General features: G+C 40.4%; 1 protein-coding gene across 7 annotated transcripts in view; it reads left to right on the top strand.

Moving 5' to 3' along the window:
- The window catches only part of SLC38A1 (solute carrier family 38 member 1), a 67,026-nt gene extending 55,866 nt beyond the window's left edge, over window positions 1-11,160 (top strand). For all 7 annotated transcript variants that reach the window (XM_019653080.1, XM_019653077.1, XM_019653079.1 and 4 more), the window contains 5 exons: window positions 1,016-1,116; window positions 2,333-2,451; window positions 3,031-3,172; window positions 3,270-3,367; window positions 5,117-11,160. In XM_019653080.1, the coding sequence (XP_019508625.1) occupies window positions 1,016-1,116; window positions 2,333-2,451; window positions 3,031-3,172; window positions 3,270-3,367; window positions 5,117-5,212 (556 nt within the window). In that variant the 3' untranslated portion in view covers window positions 5,213-11,160. The remainder of the gene's footprint in view (window positions 1-1,015; window positions 1,117-2,332; window positions 2,452-3,030; window positions 3,173-3,269; window positions 3,368-5,116) is intronic.
- Window positions 11,161-25,417: the final 14,257 nt, after the last annotated feature.

The following is a 25,417-nucleotide window of genomic DNA, read 5'->3' as shown; positions in this document are numbered from 1 at the left end:
TGCTCAGCTCGGGCTGACTCGAACCGCTGTTGCTCAGAGCTCAAACTCTTGAGCGAGCTCTTAACCAACTGAGCCACTCAGCCGGCCCTTCTATTCTCATTTTGAAACAAATAAAGTGGATGTCATTTAGCATTGAATTCACTCATGATTCTTCATCTTCCATATTTAATTGGTATAGGTAAATTTTGAAATATCAACATCTACCTATCTATGTGTACATCAATGCTAACTTTATGATCCTATATTTAGGATCATATGTCTTTAGCATCTTTTAAATTTAATAACCCAGCTTTTAGTTTGCAATTTTCTCATATGTATACTTCTCAATTTCTCTTGTTTTCCATACTCCCTGTTATGACACAACCATATATGACTATCAGTGGTCTGTGGAGTATAAGTCTTGTAGAATAATTATTTGGACGTTAAAGAAACTTAAAGGTTCATTCAAACTCCCAGAGTAAACTTGAACTAAGAGATAGAGCCCTTCATCATCAGAGCTGTAATCTTTTGGATACTTACTGCTATGGAAACATACAGGCTTCTAGGTGCAGCTCTGGGGCTGCTCGATGGGAAAACCGGAACGTATTATAAACAGCAGCTTCAGCAACAGAACATATGAGGTCAAGTTCTAGCTCTGCCCCTGGTCTCTGGAACTGGGAGAACAGCATTTGAATTTATTCTGCCTTTTTTTCCTGTGCTGAATGTGGAGATAATTTCAAACACAAATATTAAAAAATACTCTCTGCCCTTCGGATGAGAACTCGATATTCTTTCAAAAGAATGGGGAAGAACACTCAAGGGATTGTGAGTTCCATGGATCTCTCTGTCTCACAATACCCATTCAGTATAAAAGAAGTTATTCTAACCACATAATTGCCTGAGGAAATTTTAGCTGATCAGCTCTGCCCTACCCTGATAGGAAGAAAGTTAAGTTAGTATTCACAATGCTGTGTTAACACGGGTGCTTGAATTCAGTAACATGGTTTTTAATTTTAAAAATTCTTTTTATTTTTAGTCGATCACAGAAAAAGATGCAGATGGTTTCAAATATCTCCTTTTTTGCCATGTTTGTCATGTACTTCTTGACTGCCATTTTTGGCTACTTGACATTCTACGGTAAGTAACTTCTGTCAGTACATAAATGTAGGTATTTGAAGTAAACAGTAAAAATCAATATCAAGATAACTTTTAGGATGATAGCCAAAAAAAGCAACAAATCTATCCATTGATTTTTCTGGTCTTCTCATCTACATAAAGCAAATGGCAATGGTTCCTTTACATTTTCATGCAGGCTGCACAATAGATTTCTGAAATGATATACTGTACGTTTTTTCCTAATACCATCCTTAAAAGAAATAGAATTTTATAAGCATACTATCTCTACTGAGGAAAGTTTAAAACTACATCAGAGAATTTCCTAGTTGCTGTTGGGCCAGACTCTATTAATAGAAAAGAGAGACAGAGACAGATGTTGGAAGTGAGTAAGAGCTGAGTGCCACACTCATGACACTCCGCGTTAATTAAAAATAAAATGCCTACTTGTTCACCAGACATTGGAGCCTTGCAAAGATGTGAAGGCATGACAAAGTTTAAAAGGAATGAAATCAGAGGTGCAATGAGAAGCCGTTGAGGGAAGACCCTGGGGAAAGGCATGATCTCTTAGCATCAAAGGAGTGAGCACAGTCCTGCTCCACGGCTGCCATTCTAGCTTTGGTTGTCTTTGAAATAACACTTTCTAAAGGTCAGAGATGAGAAAAAGTTCAGAGTGGTACAGAAGCTAAATATTTTTTTTTAATAAGTAAAACATACATGGAAGAGACAAATTATTACTTGATGGTGGCTAAGTTCCATTGGCACCTCTGCTCTTTGGCCATTGAAAGTTGAGTTGTAAGAGGAGAGTTTGAAAGAGACGCCAGATGGCCTGCCGTCCACCCAGCTACCCAGCAAGGCTGTAGCTATTATATTTGGTGCTGTTTGATGAGTGGCACCAAGTGGGGGAAATTCTAGATTTAGAAGGGCTTTGTGCTTCAACCTGTGTTATTTTTAATCCCAGTTTATTCCCAGGATTGAGTATAAATGAAGCATTCCCACTCTGTGTAGCTTCTCCTAGTGATGACTATAAGTTCCTTTTAGCTGCAGTTACAACTGACAGGTGGAGCATGTCTTGCCCAGGGGATTTTTTTCAACTCTATAAACTGTTTTAACTGACAGTTCAACACCCAGATCATCACTTTCCTTGCCCTTTAGTTTACAAATTCTTTGTTGTTCAGAACAACTGTCATCCAGGAATGTGCCTTGTTTCTTATTAATACACTCTTCTCCCTTGTTTTAGAAAACGTGCAATCAGACCTCCTTCACAAGTACCAGAGTAAAAATGACATTCTCATCCTGACAGTGCGACTGGCTGTCATTGTTGCTGTCATCCTCACAGTGCCGGTGTTGTTTTTCACGGTGAGTACAAGGCCTCAGCACAGTCGGAAAGAAATCTGGGGTCTCACTCAGCCTGTTGCAGGTAACTTTTTTGCATCATTGAAACTGCATCAAGGAAGGGCCCCTAGACTTGGCTAAGGTGCTTCAGAAAGACAGCGGGGGGCCGGCCGAATGGCTCAGTTGGTTAAGAGCTTGCTCAAGAGAAAGACAGCGGGATCGGTGAGATAGGGTAGCCGCTGATGGAATGAATCTTAATTCTAATCTGTCCCTCTTCTTTACAGAAATGCAGATAGAATGTTCAAATCTCGATCATACACAATGAGAAAATGTAGAAGGGAACAGTCAGTCAAAGATAAAACAAAAACAGAGATGATCCCCCCGCCATAAACAAGAACCTATTCATAAATAAAAAACACTTTCCATCTTAAGTCAAACCCCCTCCCCTGCTGCTTCCCAAACTGTTAAGCTGCCTATAAGTTCACTAGGTATTACAAAACATTTCACAAATCCCTGTGTACCAGTACGTCAGTTTCTACTGAGAGCTATGGATGCTGGTATGCCACAGGTCCTTACAGAATCTTTGTGTTTGATTTCCTGCAGGTTCGTTCATCTTTATTTGAACTGGCTAAGAAAACAAAGTTTAATTTATGCCGTCACATCTTTGTTACCATCATGCTCTTGGTTATTATCAACTTGTTGGTGATCTTCATACCCTCCATGAAAGATATTTTTGGAGTCGTAGGTATGGCTTCATGGCTTTACACTTATTCTACAACAGCTATTTAGGAAGCTAAAATTTCACAATAACAACTTCAAACCTGTTTCTTCTTATTTTACAGGAGTTACATCTGCTAATATGCTTATTTTCATTCTTCCTTCATCTCTTTATTTAAAAATCACAAACCAGGATGGAGATAAAGGAACTCAAAGAATTTGGGTATGTCTCATGCCAGCCACTCTAATTTTTCTGATTGGTTTTTCATTTAAATTTACCAAATAAATGGTCCATCTCTACCATCTAATATTAGTTTTCATGGCCTCAAAGGGAGGTGGCAGTCCTGTAGTTTTCCCCTTTGGAAGACTTAAAATATCTCATCCAAATCTCCTCTGTTCCCTCAGACTATCCTTTCAGGTGTTACTCATACTGTATCTGAGCTTTTCCTCTCAGCTAGGGCAGGGCTAGCTGAGAGATTGGAAGTTTATCATCCTGTCTCCATAAGGCGATACCTTGTCTTTAGCAAGAAAATGAAGTGGAGAGTGACTCAAAGATTTTATGCAGCCCACTGTTTCTGTATAATTCCTAGTCTTGTAACTCCCTCATACAGCTCAGGGTACATGCGATGCCTTAATAAAAATGGCTGAGTTAGCTTAAAGAGTCTTTTTATGATTTTACAGAAATGCTTTAGAGCAACAGACCTGGATTCAAAAACTACCTTTCTATATTGCGATTCTTGTTTCCAGGTCTGGGCATCTTCAAGGTGGCACATTGGGAGACAGTGAGGGAAGCAGTGGGGGCAGTGGCTGCTCTGTGAGTAGCTTCTGGAGCACTATTTTGTTTGATCTGGGAGAAGGCTTCTCAGCTGGCCTCCCCGAGGGTGTAAGCACTCCGATTGCACATATCACCTGAGTCAGCAAACCCGGATGAGAGATGTAAGCAGGAGGGATCATCCTTGTGCATTTAGGAGAAGCAGCATTGATGCTGGTAGAGCATCTACTTCCCCAACAGGATTACCCCTGAAGCCATAAATCCCAAACCCTTCTAAATCTTACCAGTAGTTGCTTCACAAGGACAGATAGGAAGGAGCAGTCACTCTGGCACAGCAGTAAGATATACTAAGATTAAACCTGAAAATGGTAGAGTCCAGTTGCCCCTGAATTCTCTGGGCTTGCCAAGCCCGCTCCCATAATGAAACCAGTAGTAGGAGCTTATGAATAGCATTAGACAAGGGCTCCTATCTGTGTGAGGAGCCACAGGGAGTTGGACCAGACCCATAATGGTAAGCCCATGTGCAAACCTCTCAGCTCCACTATTTTCCCCTCTCCTTCCCTTGGCTCTATCCTCCAGGCTCTCATGATGCTTCACCCTTCAGCCTGCTGAGCTCTCACTCGGTAATCATAAGGCCAAGCAGTATACAATCTTGTGTTCTCCAGATTCTGAATTTAATAATCTGTTTACCTGTGGCCTACATCAACCCTTGCATAACTTTTAGTTTTTGATACCCATTTCCTATCTCACTTGATCAAATCTACTTTGCTTTTATCTCTTTTTTCCACTTTTTCAAATAGAAATATTTGCCTGCCAGCGATAACCTGGGTTGGTTGGCCAAGATTAATGAAATGACCTGTATGTTTTCCCAGCCTTTTTTTTTTTTAAAGTCTTAATCTTAGTTTGAAAGAAGTTGTAAGGAAATCCAGTTAGCTGTAGAATGGATTCCCTCTGAGGTGACCTTGGAGTTAAAGAACAAGCTGTAGAGGACAGCTCTGCGTAGTTTGTTCTTATTTTCCCATCCTTGGAGAATCAGATTTACACAATTTCAGAAAGATTCTCACAGTTCAGGAATGGTTGTAACAAACTCCAAATACAAGAGCATACAAAAGGAGAGGAAAGCATTTTTACTGATTTCCCAGGTGCATGTGAGAAATGTTTGTCTTGCTGAAAATAATCTATGCCTTTCTGTTGCTCTAGGCTGCCCTTTTCTTGGGCCTGGGGGTCTTGTTTTCCCTGGTCAGCATTCCCTTGGTCATCTACGACTGGGCCTGCTCATCTGATGGAGGCCACTGAGACCAGCTAAGAAAAAGAAACAGTCCAGCCTGCTGCTCAGTCAAGTCACCACACATCAGCAACCCTCATCACTTCTTTTGCAAGTTTACAGAAGCAAACAAATTTACAAGATACTTAAAATGGAATAACACTTGAGTAGCAAAACAGAGACCTGTTTCTATAATGGTTGATGTCCCTCCAAGATTTGGGATCAATTATGGAGCATGGATTTTTTTTTTTTTTCAGATTTCACGCAATAGGATTTCTCAGTACTTTCCACAGTCAGTTACTTTTCACTCTCCTGACTCTATTTTTCGTGACTTCATGATTTCTTAGAACTTTGAAAACAAGATCATCAATCATGTTTATTTATTATACATCCAGATTCTGAAATCATTTTCCTACTGATGTTTTGCTCACACTCTCTGTACCTTTTTAGAAGAGAAACGAATCTTGACTTGTATATATTTATTTTGCTTTACAGAAGAAAAAATGATTTCGTAAATAATTTGCCTATTTTGGTTAACATAGCACATGGGGATAATCATATGAGGGTCACAGGGCTCATGCCATTGCTGGATCAGAGCATGCCCAATATTTGAGGTGGCTCTGATCACCTGGCCAGCAGTCCCGTGGCCTCACTGGCTCTATGCTCTGCTCCATGCAGAGAAGAGGGTGGAAATGATTCTTACTTTGGTGAATATATTAAACTGCACATTTCGGTAATCTAGCAAATGAAGTTTTGTTTTCCTCTTGGCAAATTGTGTCAAAGTTACTCTTAGCTGAGTCAATTTCTACTGGGGGAGACCCATGACACCTTTCTAATAAATTAAGGAGCAAGAATACTGCAAAAAGATTGTGCAAATTGCCTAAGAAAATATTCTTCCGATGTAGGTAGCCATCAACCTTCCATCTACACTGTATTGTTGAAGGGGAAAAACGTTTCCTTGAATTAACAAATTCAGCAGCTTTTACTCATCTCCACCAGCTTTTTGCACAGAGAATAATGTGTATCTAACCAAGGATGATCTAGGATAGGTAATTCCTGTTTTATATTGGGTACTTTAGGGGGGTCTTTAAAAGACTTGTTTTCTACCTATAAATTTAGGTTATTACAAATACAAGATTTTTGTATCTTACAGAAGCCTCATTCCTATTTTGTCTCCATTAACAATCCATTCCAGAGTCTTGAAAAAAAGAAAGAGAAAGAGAACCCTCAGAGATAGTCTTTGAGAAGAACTTGTGACAAAGTCACTGAGTACCTTCCTTCCCCCAGATGAGGACCTTGTGCCTGCGCTGTTTCCTCTTCTTGCCCCAGCCGAGGGCGGGCCATGTCTGCCCGCCCAGGGTAGCCCACACAGGAGGGCGGAATTGCCTCACACTCTTACCCCAGCCCCTCTCCTAAAGGGGTAGAAAAGAAGCTACACAGAGACTGAGAAGGAAGGGGGTTTGGGACAAGGCAGCTTGGAAAGCTGTGGGGACAGAAGCCCAGAACTGTATGACCCCTAAACTGGGCTATCAGCTTTGATTTGATTGTCCATATCACACAGTAAGAAAGGTGTGCGCTCTGTGTGTGCTGGTCTCTTGAAACAGGCCTTGTGTTTTACCTATACTGTGGCTGAATTTCTCAAACACATAAGTTCGCTGAGCACAGACTTATTGTCCTAAGATAAGTAGAGCCTAACTGTAGACTCTTGGCAGAGTTTCCAGGGACTGAGCTCTGAGTTCTGTCCTCCCCTACTGGAATCTTCAGAGACCTCCATGCTCACCCGGAGAACATGGAATTGTCCCATCCTCTGTACAGAATAATGTCCCACAGAAAAGGCATCGGAGCACCTTTTGGGGTGATCCTTTTGGGAGGGAAGGCAAGGTTATCTTCTGCACTTCTTAGTAGGGTCATCAAACCTTTAATGTAATGTTCCAGAATTATATCCACATTAGGTCAGAGTTCAGGTATTTAGATATGAATACCTACCTATATATGAGTACCTAACCCAGTAAAATACACTGCCCTTTTCAGCAGTATCTTCCATATTAGATGAACAGGGAGAGAAACTGAGCAAAACAAGTCAAATCCTTGTCTAAAGCACCAAGTAATGAAATAGCCAGATAGTGGGATGACCCTCCATTTAAAAAAAGTACATAATTTAGTTTGCAAGCTATATTATGATACTTTCTCTCTTCTCATTAATTTTACACTCACAAAGTCAAGTTAGAAAATTATCATTAGCTCTTGGGGGAGAAGGATGGATAGTGATATTTCTGGATCTCTGGATTTTGTGTGTCAGTACAAGGAATTATTATTTAAAATATATTTATTTAGAGGAGGCACATTGTTGTTGATGTCTATGATACCACAGGTTTTTAAAATCTTCTTTGTATGTTTATCTAAGTTGATTGTTGACTGAATATAATATACCATATGGTAATTTGTCAAATATCATTGATTAATTATATCATTTGTGTGGGGTTAGTTGTAAAGTATACTGCTCTTAATCTTCTTGTTCAGAATAGTGAACTGGTAGCCAAAAATATATGTATCACAGATGTTAGGTAGAATTTGAACAACGCAGTCAAGTGCTATAGAAGTTTTTCTGCTAAATTAGTAGACTAATGAATATTATACCTTAGCCATTGGGAACAGCACGTTTTCCTTTGGTAGATAGATCCCAGCACTAGTGAACAGTGCCAGTTTCATACTTTGGATTTAGAACTGTTCTCTACGTATTGTAATACAGAATACTGTAAATCCCTAATTTCCTTAATGTTACTTATTGGAAGTGGGGGTAGTAAAGCGTGTACAGGAAATAAATTTAGTCTTGTTAAGCAGAGGCAGTCCCAAGTTATAAGCTGATCATACTGCAAAACTCTGTCAGTTGGTTGTGTGCAACCTGGAATGTATTTTCCTTTATAATGGTGGTTAGGCCCCCAGACCAGATAGAAAAGATTATCAAACCCATCGTTTAGGTGAAATAGGGTACTATAACAAGATTGCTAAAGAGCCTAACCACTAAATATAATAGTATTTCCAGGGGGTATTTGTTCAGAGTTGCCAAGAATATGCCACTCCTTTTAGTGGAATCTTGATTGCCCACCTCACCACACACCACCTGCTGGACGCTGGGAGTAGGGTCGTCATCAGTTGGAAGTGACTACAAGTGGCCTAAAGCAGGGTCTTCAGCAAAGGAGGGGAAGGAAAAGTCTGGGGCTAGGAGAGAATCTGGGGATAGGAGGAGCGTGAAGGAGGATGAGGGGGACTCTTGTGGATTGAAAACCGCCAGGGACATTCCTCAGCTGATACCCTTCCTTTTTTTGGAGGTCTCAGACTTGGCCTGTCTGCTTCTATTTTTAGGATCTTTTGCTCCTATAGTTCATTTCCTTCCCTGCCCAGCACGTGCGCGCGCACACGCACACACACACACACACACACACACACACACACACACACACAAAAGATATTGCTGCATCGTTTCTCGCATATGCCAGTCATTGGAGCCAGCACACAGCACCTTTAATGGGTTTAGTGCTAGTAAACCATGGTTTAACTGCCCAGTAATCAGATGGGGGTAAAAGCTCTCTACTCACTTTCCTTTCTTCACAGTTTCATACCCTGGGAGAAAGGCGCACATGGGTGATGGATGTGGGGTTTGGGGAGGACAAAGGACTGTGGTAAGATTGTGCAGTACTTCAGAGGACACCTTAGTTAGCCAGGAACTGACTTTTTTCTGGAGCTGGACTCAAGCCTCAAAGTCTGGGGTTCTCAAAGTGGTCCTTAGACCAGCCAGCAGCATCACTACCACCTGAGAACTTGTTGGAATGCAAAGGCTCAGGTCCCACCTCAGACCTAGTGACATCAGAAGCTGGGAGATAGAGGAGCAAACGATGTTTTAACAAGCCCTCAGGTGATCCTGACACTCATCAAGCTTGAGAATCACTCAGAGCCAGTTAGTCTCTCCTTTCCCCCCCCCCCCCCCCATTAGTCTCAGAGGATCCTTCACAGGACTCACGGGACAAGGAGTGGGAACAGGACTTAGGAATGTGAGGAAAGGGCCTCAGCACCAGGGTCTCCCCCCTCCCACTGGAAAGGCTGGTGCAGAGGCCGCCTGCACTTGGTGTAACTTTGGGCTGAGGCACGATAAAATCACATATTTTTAGAGCTGTGAAAAAAGGAAAGTGAGGTGTTATTCTTTGGTTTGGCAGTGGGGGGCCAGGAGAAATTTAAAGAATATACCTTTTGTAAATGTAACCTTAGAAGAAAGACTGAATTCGTGTCAGGAGTAAGTTCTCCAGGAGGATTGGGTTCATCCTGTTGTGATCAGCCCTGTCCTCCTTTTAAAATGAATCCTCTACTGAAAGGTCTGCACTGCATTAGAAGCTCCAAACTGCTCGGAAAAAGAGTGCAGAGATCAGCTCCATTTCAGTCTATCAGGATGCTGGACAGCACATTTAAGTGGGGTGGGGAGCTGCACACTTAGTTGGGGTGAGGGAGAGGTCAGTGATATGATCAGATATTTGATTTTATGCTTTAGAGCAAAAGCCATTTGTTTCCCTCAGTTTATCAATATAAATAGCTTCAGGTTTAGAAAGGGCGTAAGCCTTAAGAATATAATTCCTCCATTCCAGTTCACGTAAATTCCTATCCACTTTCAAAACAAAGAAGATACAGACTACAGCATTGAGTGATACTAATGATTTCCTTAGGGATGGCAGATCTGAGAATCCTTTAGCAATAGAACATACTTCCTCTAAAATGCAGTGAATTGCTTATAATGATGTAACGCTTTCAGGTACAAATTAGGAGAGGGGTGACTAACAACTGAAAAATATCACTAAACTTAGAAGGGAAAGTTCTTGAAAAATAGGTAGACATCACAAGGCTTAGACATTCTCTTTCTAATTTAGGGTTTTCTCAGAGGGAGGGCTGTCAAACTGGGCCCATCGGTATACAAGCTTGAAGTTGGGTTTCTAAAAGGAAGAATCTATGCAGCTGAGGCTCACTGTAGGGAATACTTCACTTGTATGTAAATATACTGTACATAACAGGAGACTGTATATTTTTGCAGTTGTTGATCCACACTGAACTAGAAGTCTCTAGCATCTGCATATCAAGAATAAATGTTTTCATAGATGTTAGTGGTTTTGTTTGGGAATTAGAAAAATTTACATTCTTTCCCAGGTAACATAGTTCTTTGAATGTAAAAACCTAAAAATCTAACTTAATTGTTTAGAAAGAGAAATATCTGAGAAATAGTTGCATTGATTTCTTATACTGACATTATGATCAATTATTTAAAAGACAGTCATCTGAGCTACAAATGAGGAATATTTAGACCCAAATTATTGTCATATAGAAATAGGTATACCCCAAATGACCAACTGTTTCTTCTTAACACTCTCTCATTGTTAACGCTGATACCACTACACAGTATTAATGAAAACAGATGTTGGGGAGGAGAATGCTTTTTTTCAAAATTGAATTGCCACATTTCCCAAACTTTGGGATTTTGGAAAGGGGGGAAAAAATCAGAACATTAAGTATGAGCACACATTTGAAGGGGGGGAGGGGAAGCTTTATTTTATCAAGCTTTGGAAATCTTTGCATGTTTGCCTTCTATTTTCAGTGTTGACGCCAACATAAACTGTCTTTAAGTCATTTTTCTCAGAACACTTGAATCTTGATCATTGGTATGTAATCCACACTCTGGAGTCAGTGTATTTTAGACTTCATCTAAGTGCAGTACGTGCAGCACCCCACTGTTTTATTAATGTAAAAACCTTGCAAATGAATTTCAGATGAGTGATTTAAGTGAGTTGCAAGTCACGAAACTTTGCTATTCATACTTAATCAAATAGTTTCCCACCACCCCCACCCCCAGGATGTGATGTAAATAAAGAAATATTAAGAAGTTCTGTTCTATAACTGCTCTGTTAACATAGTTTTTAAACATTAAAAATGTGAACTAAAAGCATTTATGAATTTTGTGTTCATTCTTTGGGGATGCAGCATTAAAAAGGGGGGATTTCAGTACTATGCACACTATTAACGGGGAATTTCAGTACTATACATGCTATTAAGATTGACATGCATTTGTCAGTGTTCTAGAACACTAAGTTCATGGAAGCTTATATTTAAGCGACCAAACCTTAACATATACTTCTGATAGAAACCTATCTGGTCTGAACATATTACATACCTCTTTCTCCATTCTTCATAATCGGAGTAGGTTGAACATAGCAGTTTCTTTTTAACTCAGGTTCATCTTTATAAATATCACTTTTGTGCTATGTTGTAGGAGGGACTCTCGTCTTCCTCTACCTGCATTGCAGCAACCCATAAAATAGGAAATTCTATTAGCACTTCCATTTCTGCAGGAACTACTGAGGGGAACGCTCCTGCGGCCCGGCCTTTCCTTGTCCATCACTGGCTCCTCCTCAGGGTCTCAGGAAAGTTTCATCAGACCAGCAAGATGGCCACAGTCTGATATCTAAATTCCTCTTGTGGACAGTGTTAGAGCAGGAACAACAGGGCTTTGATGGTGTGACTGCATGTGAGGCCCATCTTGACTCTCCCTGGCTGCCCAAGGTGGCAGCCCATGCAGGAGGGCCACATCTGGATCTCAAGGGGGGAAATTTGAGGCACAGGAGCTCAAGCTGTATACTCCAATCTAGCTTCATTAGCAAGAAACTAGCAGGCAACCCTGTCAGGACCCCCCTCTCATTTTGAGAGCTGTAACTTTCTGCCCTGATAAGCTGACCTCTGTTACAAACTTTAAAAAAAAAAGAAAGAAAAAAAGAAAGAAAGATGACACTTTAACCTTTATGCACTTCCTGTTTGTGTTTCTTAATTGATCAAAACCGCAGGGGCAACGGATGTAATTATCACTTTCAAACCCAAGCAGTTGTCAAAGTATATCTAAAAGTCTATTGCCGATTTTGCTCTAAGCCAAAAGTTCTGGTCCTGCTGTATTATTTTTTGTTTTGTTTTTTTTTAATAAAAGATCTTCTTGGGGAATTGGGGGAGGGGAACAGCGTTGGGGTATCAGGGAAGGGGAACAGACAAGTTGCTGTTGTTTTGTTCTTCAGTCTAGTTGTAGAGGACGTCACGTCACTGGTCTATATTGGTATTATCATTGCGCTCTTCCCAGGTGAGGTAGATCCATCACCCGGCACTGGACGGCCACTCATGCCAGCTGCCAGCCACTCATGGTAGCTTATGGGAACCCACTGCAGCTTCACTGCAGCCTACACCATCGCTGGCGACTCATGGCAGCCCAGCTCCAGGTCGAGCTGTTGTTCACCATCTTAGCTGTAGAGGGCGCAGCATCACTGGCCCTCATGTGGGATCCGAACTGGGCCCCTGCTGCTCAGAGCTGGCATCCCAAGCCAACTCTTAACCAACATGGCACTCGGCCGGCCCCCTGCTGTGCTTTTGCTGATTCTGATTCTTTCCCTATGGCTGCATGAGTGTCTGCTAATACTGTCCTACTCTGCCCTGTTTTACACATAACTGTCTGGGTAAAGGTTTTTCTCCTTCTCCCCTATGGAGTGAACTTTGCAACTCAGAGGACCTGTTTGCTTACCTTCTAGATTTATAATTGTGTTCTGCCTGGTTAGGCTGTCTGGAACGGGTTCATGAGGCCTAAATAACTGGGTTATGTGTTTTGTATACCAACATTGTATCTTTCATTAGCATAAATTTTAGACTCATCCAAATTGGCAGGACAATCTACTGAAGAGTATGGCCAGTGCAACATCAAAATAACATGTCCAATTACCAAAATGTATTATTAAAGCTGTAGCACTTAAAACAGATGTATACTGATGTGGAAATAAATAAATATATCATAATAGAGAACACATAAATGGTCCAAATAACACTAGAAAAGTGACCTTTCAAATCAATGGGGAAAATCAGGGTTGCTCAATAATTGGTAAAAAATAAAAATAAAATGACTAGCTTTTTGTAAAAACTGAAGGTGGAACTTTATAATGTCCCTCGTACCTAAATAGAGCTCAAGTATATTAGAGACTAAACATAACACATGGGTAAATATATTTTCTACAAATATAAAACTATGACTTTCACATAAAGCAGTTCATGTGTCAAAAAATTTATTTAGCTCATTATTAATGAAGGAACAAGTAAGATGTTTCAAAATGGTTCAAAGAAGAATTCAAAAAACAGGCACATACATAAGCAATCAGGGATTGCTAATAGATGCATTCCCTCCCCACCCCCGCACCCCTGCCTTCTCCACAGAGGGTAATCAGTTGCATCTCACCAGACGGAATCCATTTGTTTCTCTGGGCAATAATCATTTCTAACTATCAGTTTTCTACAATTGACAGGGTTATAAAATAGCTAAAAGAAAAGAGGTGGGGGGGGTGCAAAATTTGTATAGATAACTCAGAAGGGACATCTAGCATTGAGTAGAAAGTACACCCAGTAATCTTTTTTGCCTTTCAAAGTGTTTCCCATGTTCCCTCTTTGTGACCATAAAATCGCAAAGATTATTATTGGTCATTAAAAAAAAAATAAGCTGATCTGATCTCATTAGGTTTGGCTTGATTATTTGCATTGGTGCAACAAGTATTAATTAAACATACAGGCTTCCTTGGGTTTACTTTGCAAATCTAGAGCCATGCAGGATTGAACAGTTACTAGAGCCACAGAATTGCACTCCTAAAAGTCTATTATTTGCTAGCTCAAGGCCAGGAAAGCAAGCCCAAGAAACACTATACCTCACCTGTACCATCTATAAATTTGGGTGAATTCCTCTCTACTTGAGTTCCCCCAAATTTGCTAAGGTTTCTGGCCTGCAAGGAATTGCTTTTTCTTACCATCTATAAGGATGGTACTAAGCCAGCTTTCCTGAGATGATTTTGTAATCATTGGTTCCATGAGTAAAATCAACCTTTGTTCCTTACATGACTGATTAAAGAGCATCATTCTCAAATACGACATTCCAAGAAAGGACATGGTTGCATTAATCAATTTCTAAAAATTATGTACTGGTAGAAATAAAAAGATTCTTGTACAACCTATGCAAATAACTATATTGCTATTTTTAAAAGTGATGAAACTCAGAGATTTTTTAATTTGGGGGGTGAAGGGAAAATCAGTGAGAATCAGAAAAAAATGTTTAATTTCACTTTACAAAAGCAGAACCCACTGAATTGCTATAGATTAAAAATAGCTTAAGATAAAAAGAGAAATGACCTCCTATATATCTGGAAAACAGAGCATTGAAACAGTCTCAACACAACCACAGTACAATTTCCCTCGTCAGCTCATTCCAACCTGTGTAATTCTGTTCTGCTGGATCTTGGGCTAACATTCTGCTTTCCCAAACTTGTCTGCTTCTGGACTAAAAGTTTCTGTAAATCCACACTCACTCCACGATACAGCCTGAAAGTTCTCTAAGTAATGTCAGCTCAGAAGCTTGTACCCAAGAGTCTCTTTGAAATGTCAATAGTTTAATGTACTTGGCACAATCCTTTTCCACGAGAGCCTGGGGCTGTCTGTATTTGCTAAAGAACCAGATTTGGGCCTGTAGTTTATAGCATAGCCTCAGGCAAATATCAGAAAGCAGAAACCCATTTAATAATGAGAATGACAGGCTGTGGTTAATTCACTATGGTAATTAATAGTTAGCCTTTCTATCTTAGGAATCTTTTAAGATAACCCTAAAGAACTGTGTAGTATTCCACTGAAAGGTCAGCCAATAATCTTTTTTGTCCATTTCAAAATCTTTCACAATTTTCCCGTCACTCTCTGTATATCTATATCTCATATATATAATATCTTAGCGAGGGGAAGCCCTTTCTTGGTATAAAACACGGGAGTCACAAAAGGAATTAATTGATTAATATTTTAAAACTCTTTATAACTTACAAAAGTGCCAAAGTGCAAAAATCCAAAAATCCAAATGCGAAACAAAACTAACATTTGCCACACACATGTTACAACTGGTATGACCTGACTCTCAAGTTTGAGGTCGAAATCATTCAAAGTATTCCCTTGGTCAAATTACCAAGACACCCAACATCTCTTTCTTGATACTCTCACCTCCAAATTGTCCAAGAACCCTGGAGGCATTTAACGGAAGGTGCCTGCTTCCAAACTCCAGGGAAAAGAGAACTAACTGGCGAATTTAATCAATTCTTTCCCACTACAGTGAAGCTTCTGTTGCTGCCTCACAGTTGAACAATGGCTCTGCACAATTTGTTACATCTTTGTCTACTGCTGCAATCCTATCCACATGGGCTGCTACTCTATGACTGAAATGATGGAGGAAAAATGACCCTAATCCATGCAGTGCTCTGGTGGCTCTTATCTTGGGAGCCCAAGCAAGGAACAGTGCCTCAGTTTGCTACAAGCGAGTTCCCAACCCATGCCCTCCAGGCAGTCTGGCTCAGAAGGGGCTCCTATTATAACTGCCCGTTGTATCAGAGCCAACCTTCTTCCTTTCCCCAGTCCGTGGGTATTTAACTGATATTGATCCCCAGTCTTGACTTCAGATGTCCCTCATGGTTGAGTTCATCTTTGGGTGTCTTAGGACTGTTTCCTGCCCTTTACAGGGATCATCTCAATCTACAAGAGAAGATCTATAAAGCCAGTAAAACTCAAAAGGGAAGGAATTGGGTAGAGGCTTAATGCTGGCTTCCCTGGTGCCTCTGCAAATTTGCCTGACCCTTTCAAAAGTCGTTTCAATACACCAAGAGATGTCTGGCCTTAGACAATCATATTAAACCACAAAAATTTCAATTACATCTTTCCCTTGGGGTGATGCCTACCTGTTTGGCTCCTATTTAGAATTTAAGAAGAGCCACTTGATGGACTTTTCCTTGTTTACAAGTGACTAAATTGTCTTTGCAAAGAAACACCCAGAAGCTTCTTAAAGTTCCGCCTACACAGTCCTTGGCTACATAGCATAGAGCTAGTGTCCTTAATAAATCAAGAGTTTTTAAAAATCACTAAGAAAAAAAAATTGAAAGCCGAATAGAAAAATGGGTTACATAAATATAAAGGGAGCTACCAGAAAAATAAACACTTGAAAGAATGTTCAATAATCTAACAATCTAACTTATAAGCAAATAAATGCAATTTGAACATGTATGTATACCTTGAATTTTTTTCCCTTTCATATTGGCAAAGGCTAAAACAATTGCTATTATAGTTCTGGTAGGGATATAAGAAACAGCCATTTTCATATGCACCTGGTGAGAGTGTAAAATGTTACAACTTTTTGGAGAGAAGTTTGGCAATATCTATTAATACTGTAAATGCTCTTAACTTTTGCCCCATCAATTCCATGTCTGTGAATTTTTCTAACTCACAAGAAGGAATTAAAATATATGAATAATATACTATCAGATTCTCTTCCTATCTCTTCAACTCATTTCATATTTCTGGTCTCTCTTCTTTTACTGTTTCTATTGTCCTTTTGTGCAGTTTCTTTGTCTCTTTTCTTAATAAGCTCTTGAACATCTTTATGCTAATAATTCCCCCAAATAAACCCAACCCCAGCCCCTATTTTCTACAACAGGCTCCCAATTTGCCTAGTTCTATATCACAGATAGAAATTAGAGACATTGCTTGGTCTTATGCATCAGAAAATTTTAATTGGTAGATCCCTGTTCAACCACCGGCTGGTTCTGCATAGCTACTTCCAAAATGGTGATGGATAGGTTTTATGTATTTTATGAATTTATGACAGCTTTAAAAATAATTATGCCAGCTTCCTCCTTCAGACCAATTAAATCATGATCTATGGTGGCATAGCCAGAGGTATTTAAAAAATTACCCAAGACTTAGAAATAAGACAAAGGCAGGACTTAATATTGGGCTGGCACATTATTCACCAGTGCCACCTGTGGATTATTTAATCATCTAGAGGAATGTACCTTTGTTTGATGTGTTGTTTATTCACTAAAGGCAGATTTTGTACAAAATCTATAAGTCATAATATATAAATGTTACATACTATAATATTTAAATGTAATATATAATTACATATTTACATGTCATCTGTAATAAGCAACTGCATAATTTATATTGTAGTATAAATTATATTGTAGTAGTAAATATATGTAGTATATTTATATGTAATATGTAAACATTATGTATTATAAAATATAAACATTACATGTTAAAGGTTAACATAGATTTTTGTCTGGTCAAGATGCAAATGACTTCTGTCCAGTAGAAATATAACTTCAAAAACTTTGTATCTAATTTAGCAATCTTTTCCTATAATTCCTTTTTAAATATCAGTAGGCAAACAACCAGTTCCTCAAAATGCCCTTTGAACAGGTTTTACTGTTTCAATTCAGATTATTTGTGTGTTAAGCTTTGGCTTATTATTTTTTATTAAGAAAACTATCCATAGGATGTGAAATTCTTATCTCTGTTATGATATTTTATGTTGTCATACTCACTGACGCCCTAGCATATGTTATTATTATTTTTTTGTATTTGATTTTCAGCATTTTATTCATAATATAAACACCCTGGATACAGAATAATGTTTGACACATTCTTTGTGGGCAAAATATATTCTATTTGCAGACAAATACTGCAATTCCAATTTTTAAACATATTATGCAGGCCAAACAAAACATGTTTGAGAGGAGAATAGGTCCCCAACCACTAGTTGGTGGCTTTTTTCCTCAGTCAGGCAATTGCAAGCAAAGTAGGTCTGTAATGACAGCTCAGTACTTAGAAACTGAGCATTAGAGAAAGTATTATGTACTGTCCCTATCTTTTGAAAAGATGGCTTTTCTAAGTAGCTTAGAAGCAGTCTTTTTTGCCTAGGGAAGTAGCTTGCTTTCACTTCTCAAATATCAAAGTTTATATTTGAGGTAAAGGTTTATTTTTCTGTGGAACAGCATGGTGATTTGGAAGCGCATGAAGGAAAGTGTGAGATCTACTTTCCATTCACAGCTTTCAAAGACCCCTTTGGCTGTCAAATGCTGTCCTTATTCCTGGATCTCTCCTCTTAGAGATTTTTGGTGGAGCCCACTCTGTGAACTACAATATATACCTGAGGATTTAGCGTTTCCCCCCTACCAACAGCACTTGACCAATGACTGGCAGGCGTGATGCATAAATGCCCAGCAACCTTGCCCTGATACCTGCCGTGGAGGTGTGCCCATTATCTGCCGAGCTCCCCTATGGGGTGGAGCCAGTTTCCTTTCTGACTTTCTTGGTACTGAACAATTCCTTGCTTGGCTCCTTCCCTTCTCAGTCCCACTGCCTGATCCTTTGTGGTTCTTCTTAGGAACACTTCCTAATAAATCACTTTTATATAAATTCTGTCTCAGGATTTGCTTCTTGGGAAACTGACCTAAGACACAAAGTTTGCCTCAGCCTGCAATGTGTAAAATATATGTGAAATGATCTGAACTTTATGAGCTATCTTGACAAATCAAAATTTGGGGGTGGGGGTATTTTGTTTAATTTTTATTTTTTGGGGAAAAGGGGATCAGGTGTTAGCTAAGTCCTAAGAACCCCCCCCCAATTCAAAATCAAACAAATAATACTCCTTCTGGAATAAAATGTTCTTAACAGTTTCCTAAGGCTCTTTCTCTGTGTAGGATAGCCACAAAACAAACCCAAGGGAACAGCACATTCTGTCAGCAGGGTCCATTCAAATAAGGACTGGATTTCCACCCATTCTTCGTATCCCCACTCAGTTCCCCTCTCAGGCTTGTCTGAAAACTCCCCCAGGCCATGTCCTCTTTTCAAATAATGCTCCCGGAGAACACTCAGTGCAGTGTTTGTGTGTCATGTGTGGAATGAATGGCAAATACTGTATGCACTACCTTCAGATTTGAAGTGGCCAACTACATATACTTCAAGTCATAGGTCAAGTCATATCATGTCACTGTCTATTCATAATCTTCCAATAGCTTTCCATGTCATTCACAGAAAAAGCTGAAGTCCTGCTCCACCTGGTCTTCCCATATCTCTTTCTCCCTACCAACCCAACACCAAACTGGACTTCTTGTTTTCTTGAACATAACAAGTATCTCTGACCTCAGGGCCTTTGCACTTGCTATTTCTTCTGCCATTACACTCTTTTCACAGTTATCTATATGGCAGTTATCCTCAATGCCTTAGGTCTCTTCTCAAATGTCACCTATTAAGACCTTCTCTGACCATGCTATAAAAAATAGCAACTCACCTACTCATAACATTCATACCTCACTCCTTATATCCTTAGCTAGTTTGATTTTTGTTGATAGAAGCCTTATCTCCATCTGAAATGCTTTTGTTTGCTTGTTTAGTTGTATATGGTCTCTCTATCCCTACCTAGAATGTAACTCCATTAGAACAGGGTCTAATGTCTATTTTGTTCACTGCTGTATCACTAGCACCTAGAGCAGGGTAGGTATTCAATACACACTGGCTGAATGACTGAATGCATAAATTAAAGAGTTTACATTAAGTCACTTTCCCTCCTGAAGTGTAATAATCAGACACAGCACTCAATATCATGTTCCCAGGTTGGTTTTACTCCCACTTTACAATTTTTAAATGTTAGTTAAAGAACATTTTTGTGTTTTTTTATAGGTGTTTTGAAAACTACAACCCCCTCCTTGCAACAAGCCAAACATTACAGAGATGCACTAAGAAATGGTTTATAATCTTCTGTTCTAATCCAACACCCTGAAGTAGCCACAATGAACACCTTTGATCCTTATGTGCATACAGATCTACATAGATGTAGGGCTGACTTTGTTTTTAGATTGCTAGCTGATACTAAACATCAGAAATGTAAGTTTCAGCATGGTGGTTACACACATGGATTCTAACGTCAGAGTGCCTGGATTCGCATTTATTGGCCCTGCAAGCTCAGACATGTTACTTAATAGCTTGATGCCTGATTTTGCCTTAAGCTGGAAGCAATAACAGGACCTTCCCACAGACTTGCTGTGAGGATTAAATGACTTAATTAAAACAACAACAACCATTGGCTCAAATAAATTTTTACAAAAACTTAAAAAAAACAAAAGATAAAAGAAAAAGAAAAAAAACTAGAATAATATAAGTTGTACTGTGAGCACGAAATAAATTATCTACTTCCCCCCACTGCCTCCTACTTAACAATAGATCTTGGCTATCCCTCCAACATAGATTCCACATTTAACTCACTCACACCTCTGAAAATTGCCCCTTCATTAAATTCTTTCCAGTTAACTTCCCTTGAGAGAGTGCCTTCTTTTTTTCTCCCCGGGTTAAGTCCAGTTCAAAGCCTACTCTGTGCCTGAACCTGTGTCGCTAACTATGACTGGAGAAAAACCACACACTCCTGACTAACTGCGCTTTAAATGTATGATCAAGAATTACAACCGGGCCCCTGAGGCCCAGAGGGAATCATATCATATATTTCAAGGTCACTTGTTCTCCCACTCTCTCCAAAAACTTTTTCGTAACTTCTCCCCTCTTCATAAATCCCCAAATCTCACTCCCATCTTCATTCTCAAAAGAGGATTTTATTGACTACGTCACTGAGAAAACTGACGCATCGGAAGAGAACTTCCTGGGACTCACACCATTTCATGTGCCCACCAACCAGCATCATCTCCCACACACTCAGCTTTCCTGCCTGTTACGTAGATGCACTTTCTGAACTCTCTATAAGGCCAGTCTCTGTACTTGTAGATCGGGCCCAGGCCCTGTCATCGATAGCTGAGGACATTACTCTAACGATTTTCCTTTTATCTCTCCCACACTGTCAACTTCTTTCTCTCTATTGGCTTATTCTTATAAGTCCTATAGGCATGTTTATATTTCTCCCATTTTAAAAACAACAGTAACAGTACGTCTCTTAACCCCTTATTAGCGACTGCCCCATTTCTTTCCCTTTCCATTTGTAGCAAGATTCCTAGAAAGAATTGTCTGTATTTACTGCCTCCAATTACTTTCCTCCTATTTCACTTGAACCCACTTCAGTCAGGTTTTACCCCAGTATGCCATTAAAATTGCTTTTGTCAGAGCCACCAATGACCTCTGTGTTATTAATCATAACAGCCAAACCTCAGACCTTGACCTGTCAGCAGCTTAAAATGCTCTCCCTCTTCCTTAATACTCTCCTGCACACCACATTCTCTTAGTTTTCATACTACCTCTCTGGTTGTTTCTTCTCAGTTTCTTTTGCTGTTTGCATCTCTTACTTAACTCATCCTCTTAATGTTGAAGTATCCCAGGGCTCAGACTTTGAACCTCTTCTTAATGACTTCAAGGAGTCCCGTGTCTTTAAATAAAATCTCTATGTGGATGATGTCCATATTTAGATCTCTCTTGAACTCCAAGCTCATATACTCAAGTGCCTACCCAACACCTCCACTTGGATAGCTGACATTTCCAAAACAAACCTCATGATTTCCCCGTTCCCTAAACTTGCTCCATCCACAGTCCTCCATCCCTCAGCTGATGTCAATTCCAGTCTCCTAGCTAAAGTTGTTTTTGACTTTCCCCACCATTACCTCTTATTTTATCTCCTTCTATTATCCTCTTGTTCAATCTGTTCCAGCTGCACTGGCTTCCTGCCTGTCCTTTGAACATGCAAGTCACATTCCTGCCATAAGGTCCTTTGCTCTAGGTTATTCCTCTGGCTAGAATGCTGTTTCCACAAATATCCTCTGGCTAACTCCCTCCCATTCTTTAAATCCTTGCACAATTCTCACTTTCTTAACGAGTTTCAACCTGACCACTCTATGTAATACAATAATGTATGCATGCGCGTACATATGCATGTACACACACACACACACACACACACACACACACACACACACACACATCCCCTGCTCTACTTTTCATTTTCTTATAGCAATTACTTAATAATATTTATTGTTTACTGTCTGTCTCCCTTGCTGGAATATAAGCTCTGGAAGATCAAGGATCTTTCTATTGTGTTCACTGGCGTATTCAAAGTGCTTAGAACAATGCCTGGCACATAGTAGGCACTCAAATATTGAGTAGGCACTCAAATGTTGTTGAAGGAATGAAAGTGATTTAAATCCTGCTTGTTTGTGGTAGGAATCTAAATCTGTTCAAACCCTGCTTATCTCAGAAAAAATGGGGTCAGGAACTGGGCCAGGTCAGAGCTTATAGATCGAGTTACCTAGTCAAGGCAGGCCAGCAGCTACCCCCACCCCAATCTTGGAGCAGTGTAAGGCTCAGCTGAGAGCTCCCTTTTCAGCGATGATTGGAGTTTAGTGAGTTCTACATGGTTCAGGTGTAAAGGAAGTAATAAGAGTCAAGTTTCATTCATGGACATGACTAAAGAAAGCCTTTCCTACTGATGAAACAAGCATCTCTATATGTATTTGTAGAAGATATTGAGTCTAGAAATTACAGGGGTGTGTGTGTGTGTGTGTGTGTGTGTGTGTTGCCTGATCTTTTCTTCTAGGATTCTCTCATGACCCAAGGACAAATGGCTTGTCTAGGAGAAAGCGTAAGGAGTTAGGAACATTGCTTTGGACAGACTGATCTTGATTGAAATCCTGACTCTGCCACATAGAAGTTAAGTGATTTGGGGCAGGTTTCCACAATCTTTCTCAGTCTCAGTCTCCTCAACCATAAAATGGGAATAATAATAGTCATCCCATAGAGCGGTTGTGAGGACTCAGTGGGACAGTACATTGTAAATTCCTTAGCACAGGCGCTGTCACATAGGAAGGCCACAACAAAGGTTACCTATTATCATTACGATGATCTTATTTGTGGGCCCATATTCCATGTTTCCTTTGAGTTGATGACAGACATGGGTGAGAAAACACTGCTCAGCAAGTACAAAATTACTGTTTTCGCCATGTTTGAGGCTAGTAGAAATGCCAAAAGAATGCTGTATTAAAGAGAGTCCAAATACAACCCTAGCTCTTCTGAACTCCCAAAGGGGCGACTCAGGGCAGAGCTGTCACAGAGCGTTTGTGACTAGGCCATTGTATAAAAACCAAACACACGGCATGCTTTGAAAAGAAGTTTTTTCCACATGAGTAATTGGCACAGACTACTGCAGTTGAGAGTCAAAGTAGGGTAGATTCTCATCAAGAAAGTGTGCCCACAACACAGGCTCCTGGCAGAGGGCAGAGAACAGAGAGCATTACACTATATCTGATTTGTGGGCTACCGAGCCACATAAGGCCAGCAGGGCAAAAGCTCACCAGTAAAGACTAATACCAGCAGAAGTTTTTTATGGGACAGAAGGCTTTATGTCCCACAAAGCATGAAAAATCACATGTGCTGTGAAACAGCTGGTTCCTTCAGTGTCTGAGATCATTGCCAGATTCAATCGTCTTCCATAATAATATATTACCTCTATTAATTTGCAGATTCTGGAGTGAGATAATATGAAAAGTACTCAATGCTGTGCAAATGGCCCCTTATCCATAACAAGAAATTACGTGTATGGTAATTAGTTTGCTATAACTACAACTGGGAGCCCCAACAGGTCAATCTTGTACTTCATGGCATTAGACGCTCAAGCAGTTTTATTTTTTTTAACTGTCTGACAGCTAGCGACCCAATAATACTTGGAGAGAAGCAGTCCCTTGCCCATCCCTAAATCCCACCCTGTGCCCATTTAGCCTGTTCAACAAGCTTGTTGAGCAATAAGGGCAGAAACAGTAAAACTTTCCTCACCTTTAGACAACCTTCTCTTAATTGGGCAACAATTTGCATATTTCCAGTCCTGACAAAAAAGAAACGCAGTTTTGGCTTTCCTGGAGCATGCTATTAAGATTGCAATTCACTTATCTGAGTTCTGGCTTCTCAGTTACACATACATAACACCAAAGAAACTGGCTCATCTACATGTGCATGCTCTTCCTCATATTTTCTTGCTTTTTCAGCAAACAGGTTTAAAATAATCAACTCAACTACAAAAACACTATCGATGTTTAAACGTTACCCTTTTACTCACAGGGCCATTCAGATTTGTGATTAAAACAATAGCCAAAACTGGCTATTTGACTGACTATAATTGCACAAATATGTCTTTTATTGAAAAAAATAATGAACTAGAGAGGAGACCCAAGATGGCGGAGTAGATAAACACTGTGCCTGCTTCCTTACATGAACACATTAAAATTATAACTGAATTATAGACAATCAACCTGGAGAACCATCTGAAGTCTAGCTGAACAGAAGTTTTATAATTAAGGATATAAAGAAGAAGCCACGTTGAGACTGCTAGGAGGAGTGGAAATGCAAAATGGGCTGACCCCAAACCTCCCGGGGCAGTTGAGAATCAGGAGGGATAACACAGCTGCAGAGGTTCCCCCTGAGGAGTGAGAGACTCAGCCCCACACCAGGCTCCCCAGCCCAGAGTACAGGTGCCAGGAAAACGAGCCCCCACAACATCTGGCTGTGAAAAACAGTGAGAATTCTGACCATCCTGGTGGGATGGAAGGCTGCAGGGAAACCCAGACATCCTCTTAAACAGCTGCGCACAAACTCGCTCACTTGCAGGCACTTACCTTGGGCTCCAGCGAAGAGACAGTGACTCAGGTGGCATCAGAGGCATACAGCAGGGCCTACTAAGTGTGTGGCTTCGATGAGAGGACTGGAGGACAGTTGCCATTTCCCCGGTGTGGAGTTATTCTCCTGTGCAGCTGGCAGGTGGGGCCCATCTTTCTTGTATTGAGCCCTCCCCCAACACAGCCAAATCTGAATCTGATTAGCCTGATGAGCTCCGCTGGGACCCCGCCCCACCAATGCCTGAGGCACTTTCTAGAGAGCAGCCAGCCCCGCCCACATTACACTCTTTCTTGGAAAACTATCAAGAGTTGGCTGGCCCCAGGGGGACAGTGACTGGCCTTGGTGTGCTCTGAGACTTTTGCTGAGCAGCTCCAGGCTCAGCACTGACACCAAACCAGAGTCTACATTAACTTGGTGATCACAACTCTTCCCACTAGTAGTGACTCTCTGAGGCCTTGCCTCACCCAACTTGCACAAGGCTTTATCAGTGGCTGAACCGTAAGGGAGCTGGCAGGTGACAGCAGGCCTCAGGGTGTCCTGGCTTTCTGTGTCACTACCCCAGGCCTGGTACTGGTGGCAGCCATCCTCAATTTGCAGTGTGGCCTCTCCCACATGCCTTCAACTTTAGCACAGGCAGTGAACAACTGCAAATCACTTTGAAGCTCCTACTGGGTAGTCCCCAGCCAGTCACAGGGAGTGGGTGACCTGGGCCTGCACCAAATCCCCTCCCAAGA

Source organism: Hipposideros armiger, unplaced genomic scaffold (genome assembly GCF_001890085.2).
Source record: "Hipposideros armiger isolate ML-2016 unplaced genomic scaffold, ASM189008v1 scaffold_194, whole genome shotgun sequence".
Lineage (NCBI taxonomy): Eukaryota > Metazoa > Chordata > Mammalia > Chiroptera > Hipposideridae > Hipposideros > Hipposideros armiger.
This window is presented reverse-complemented; position numbering and strand designations above follow the sequence as displayed.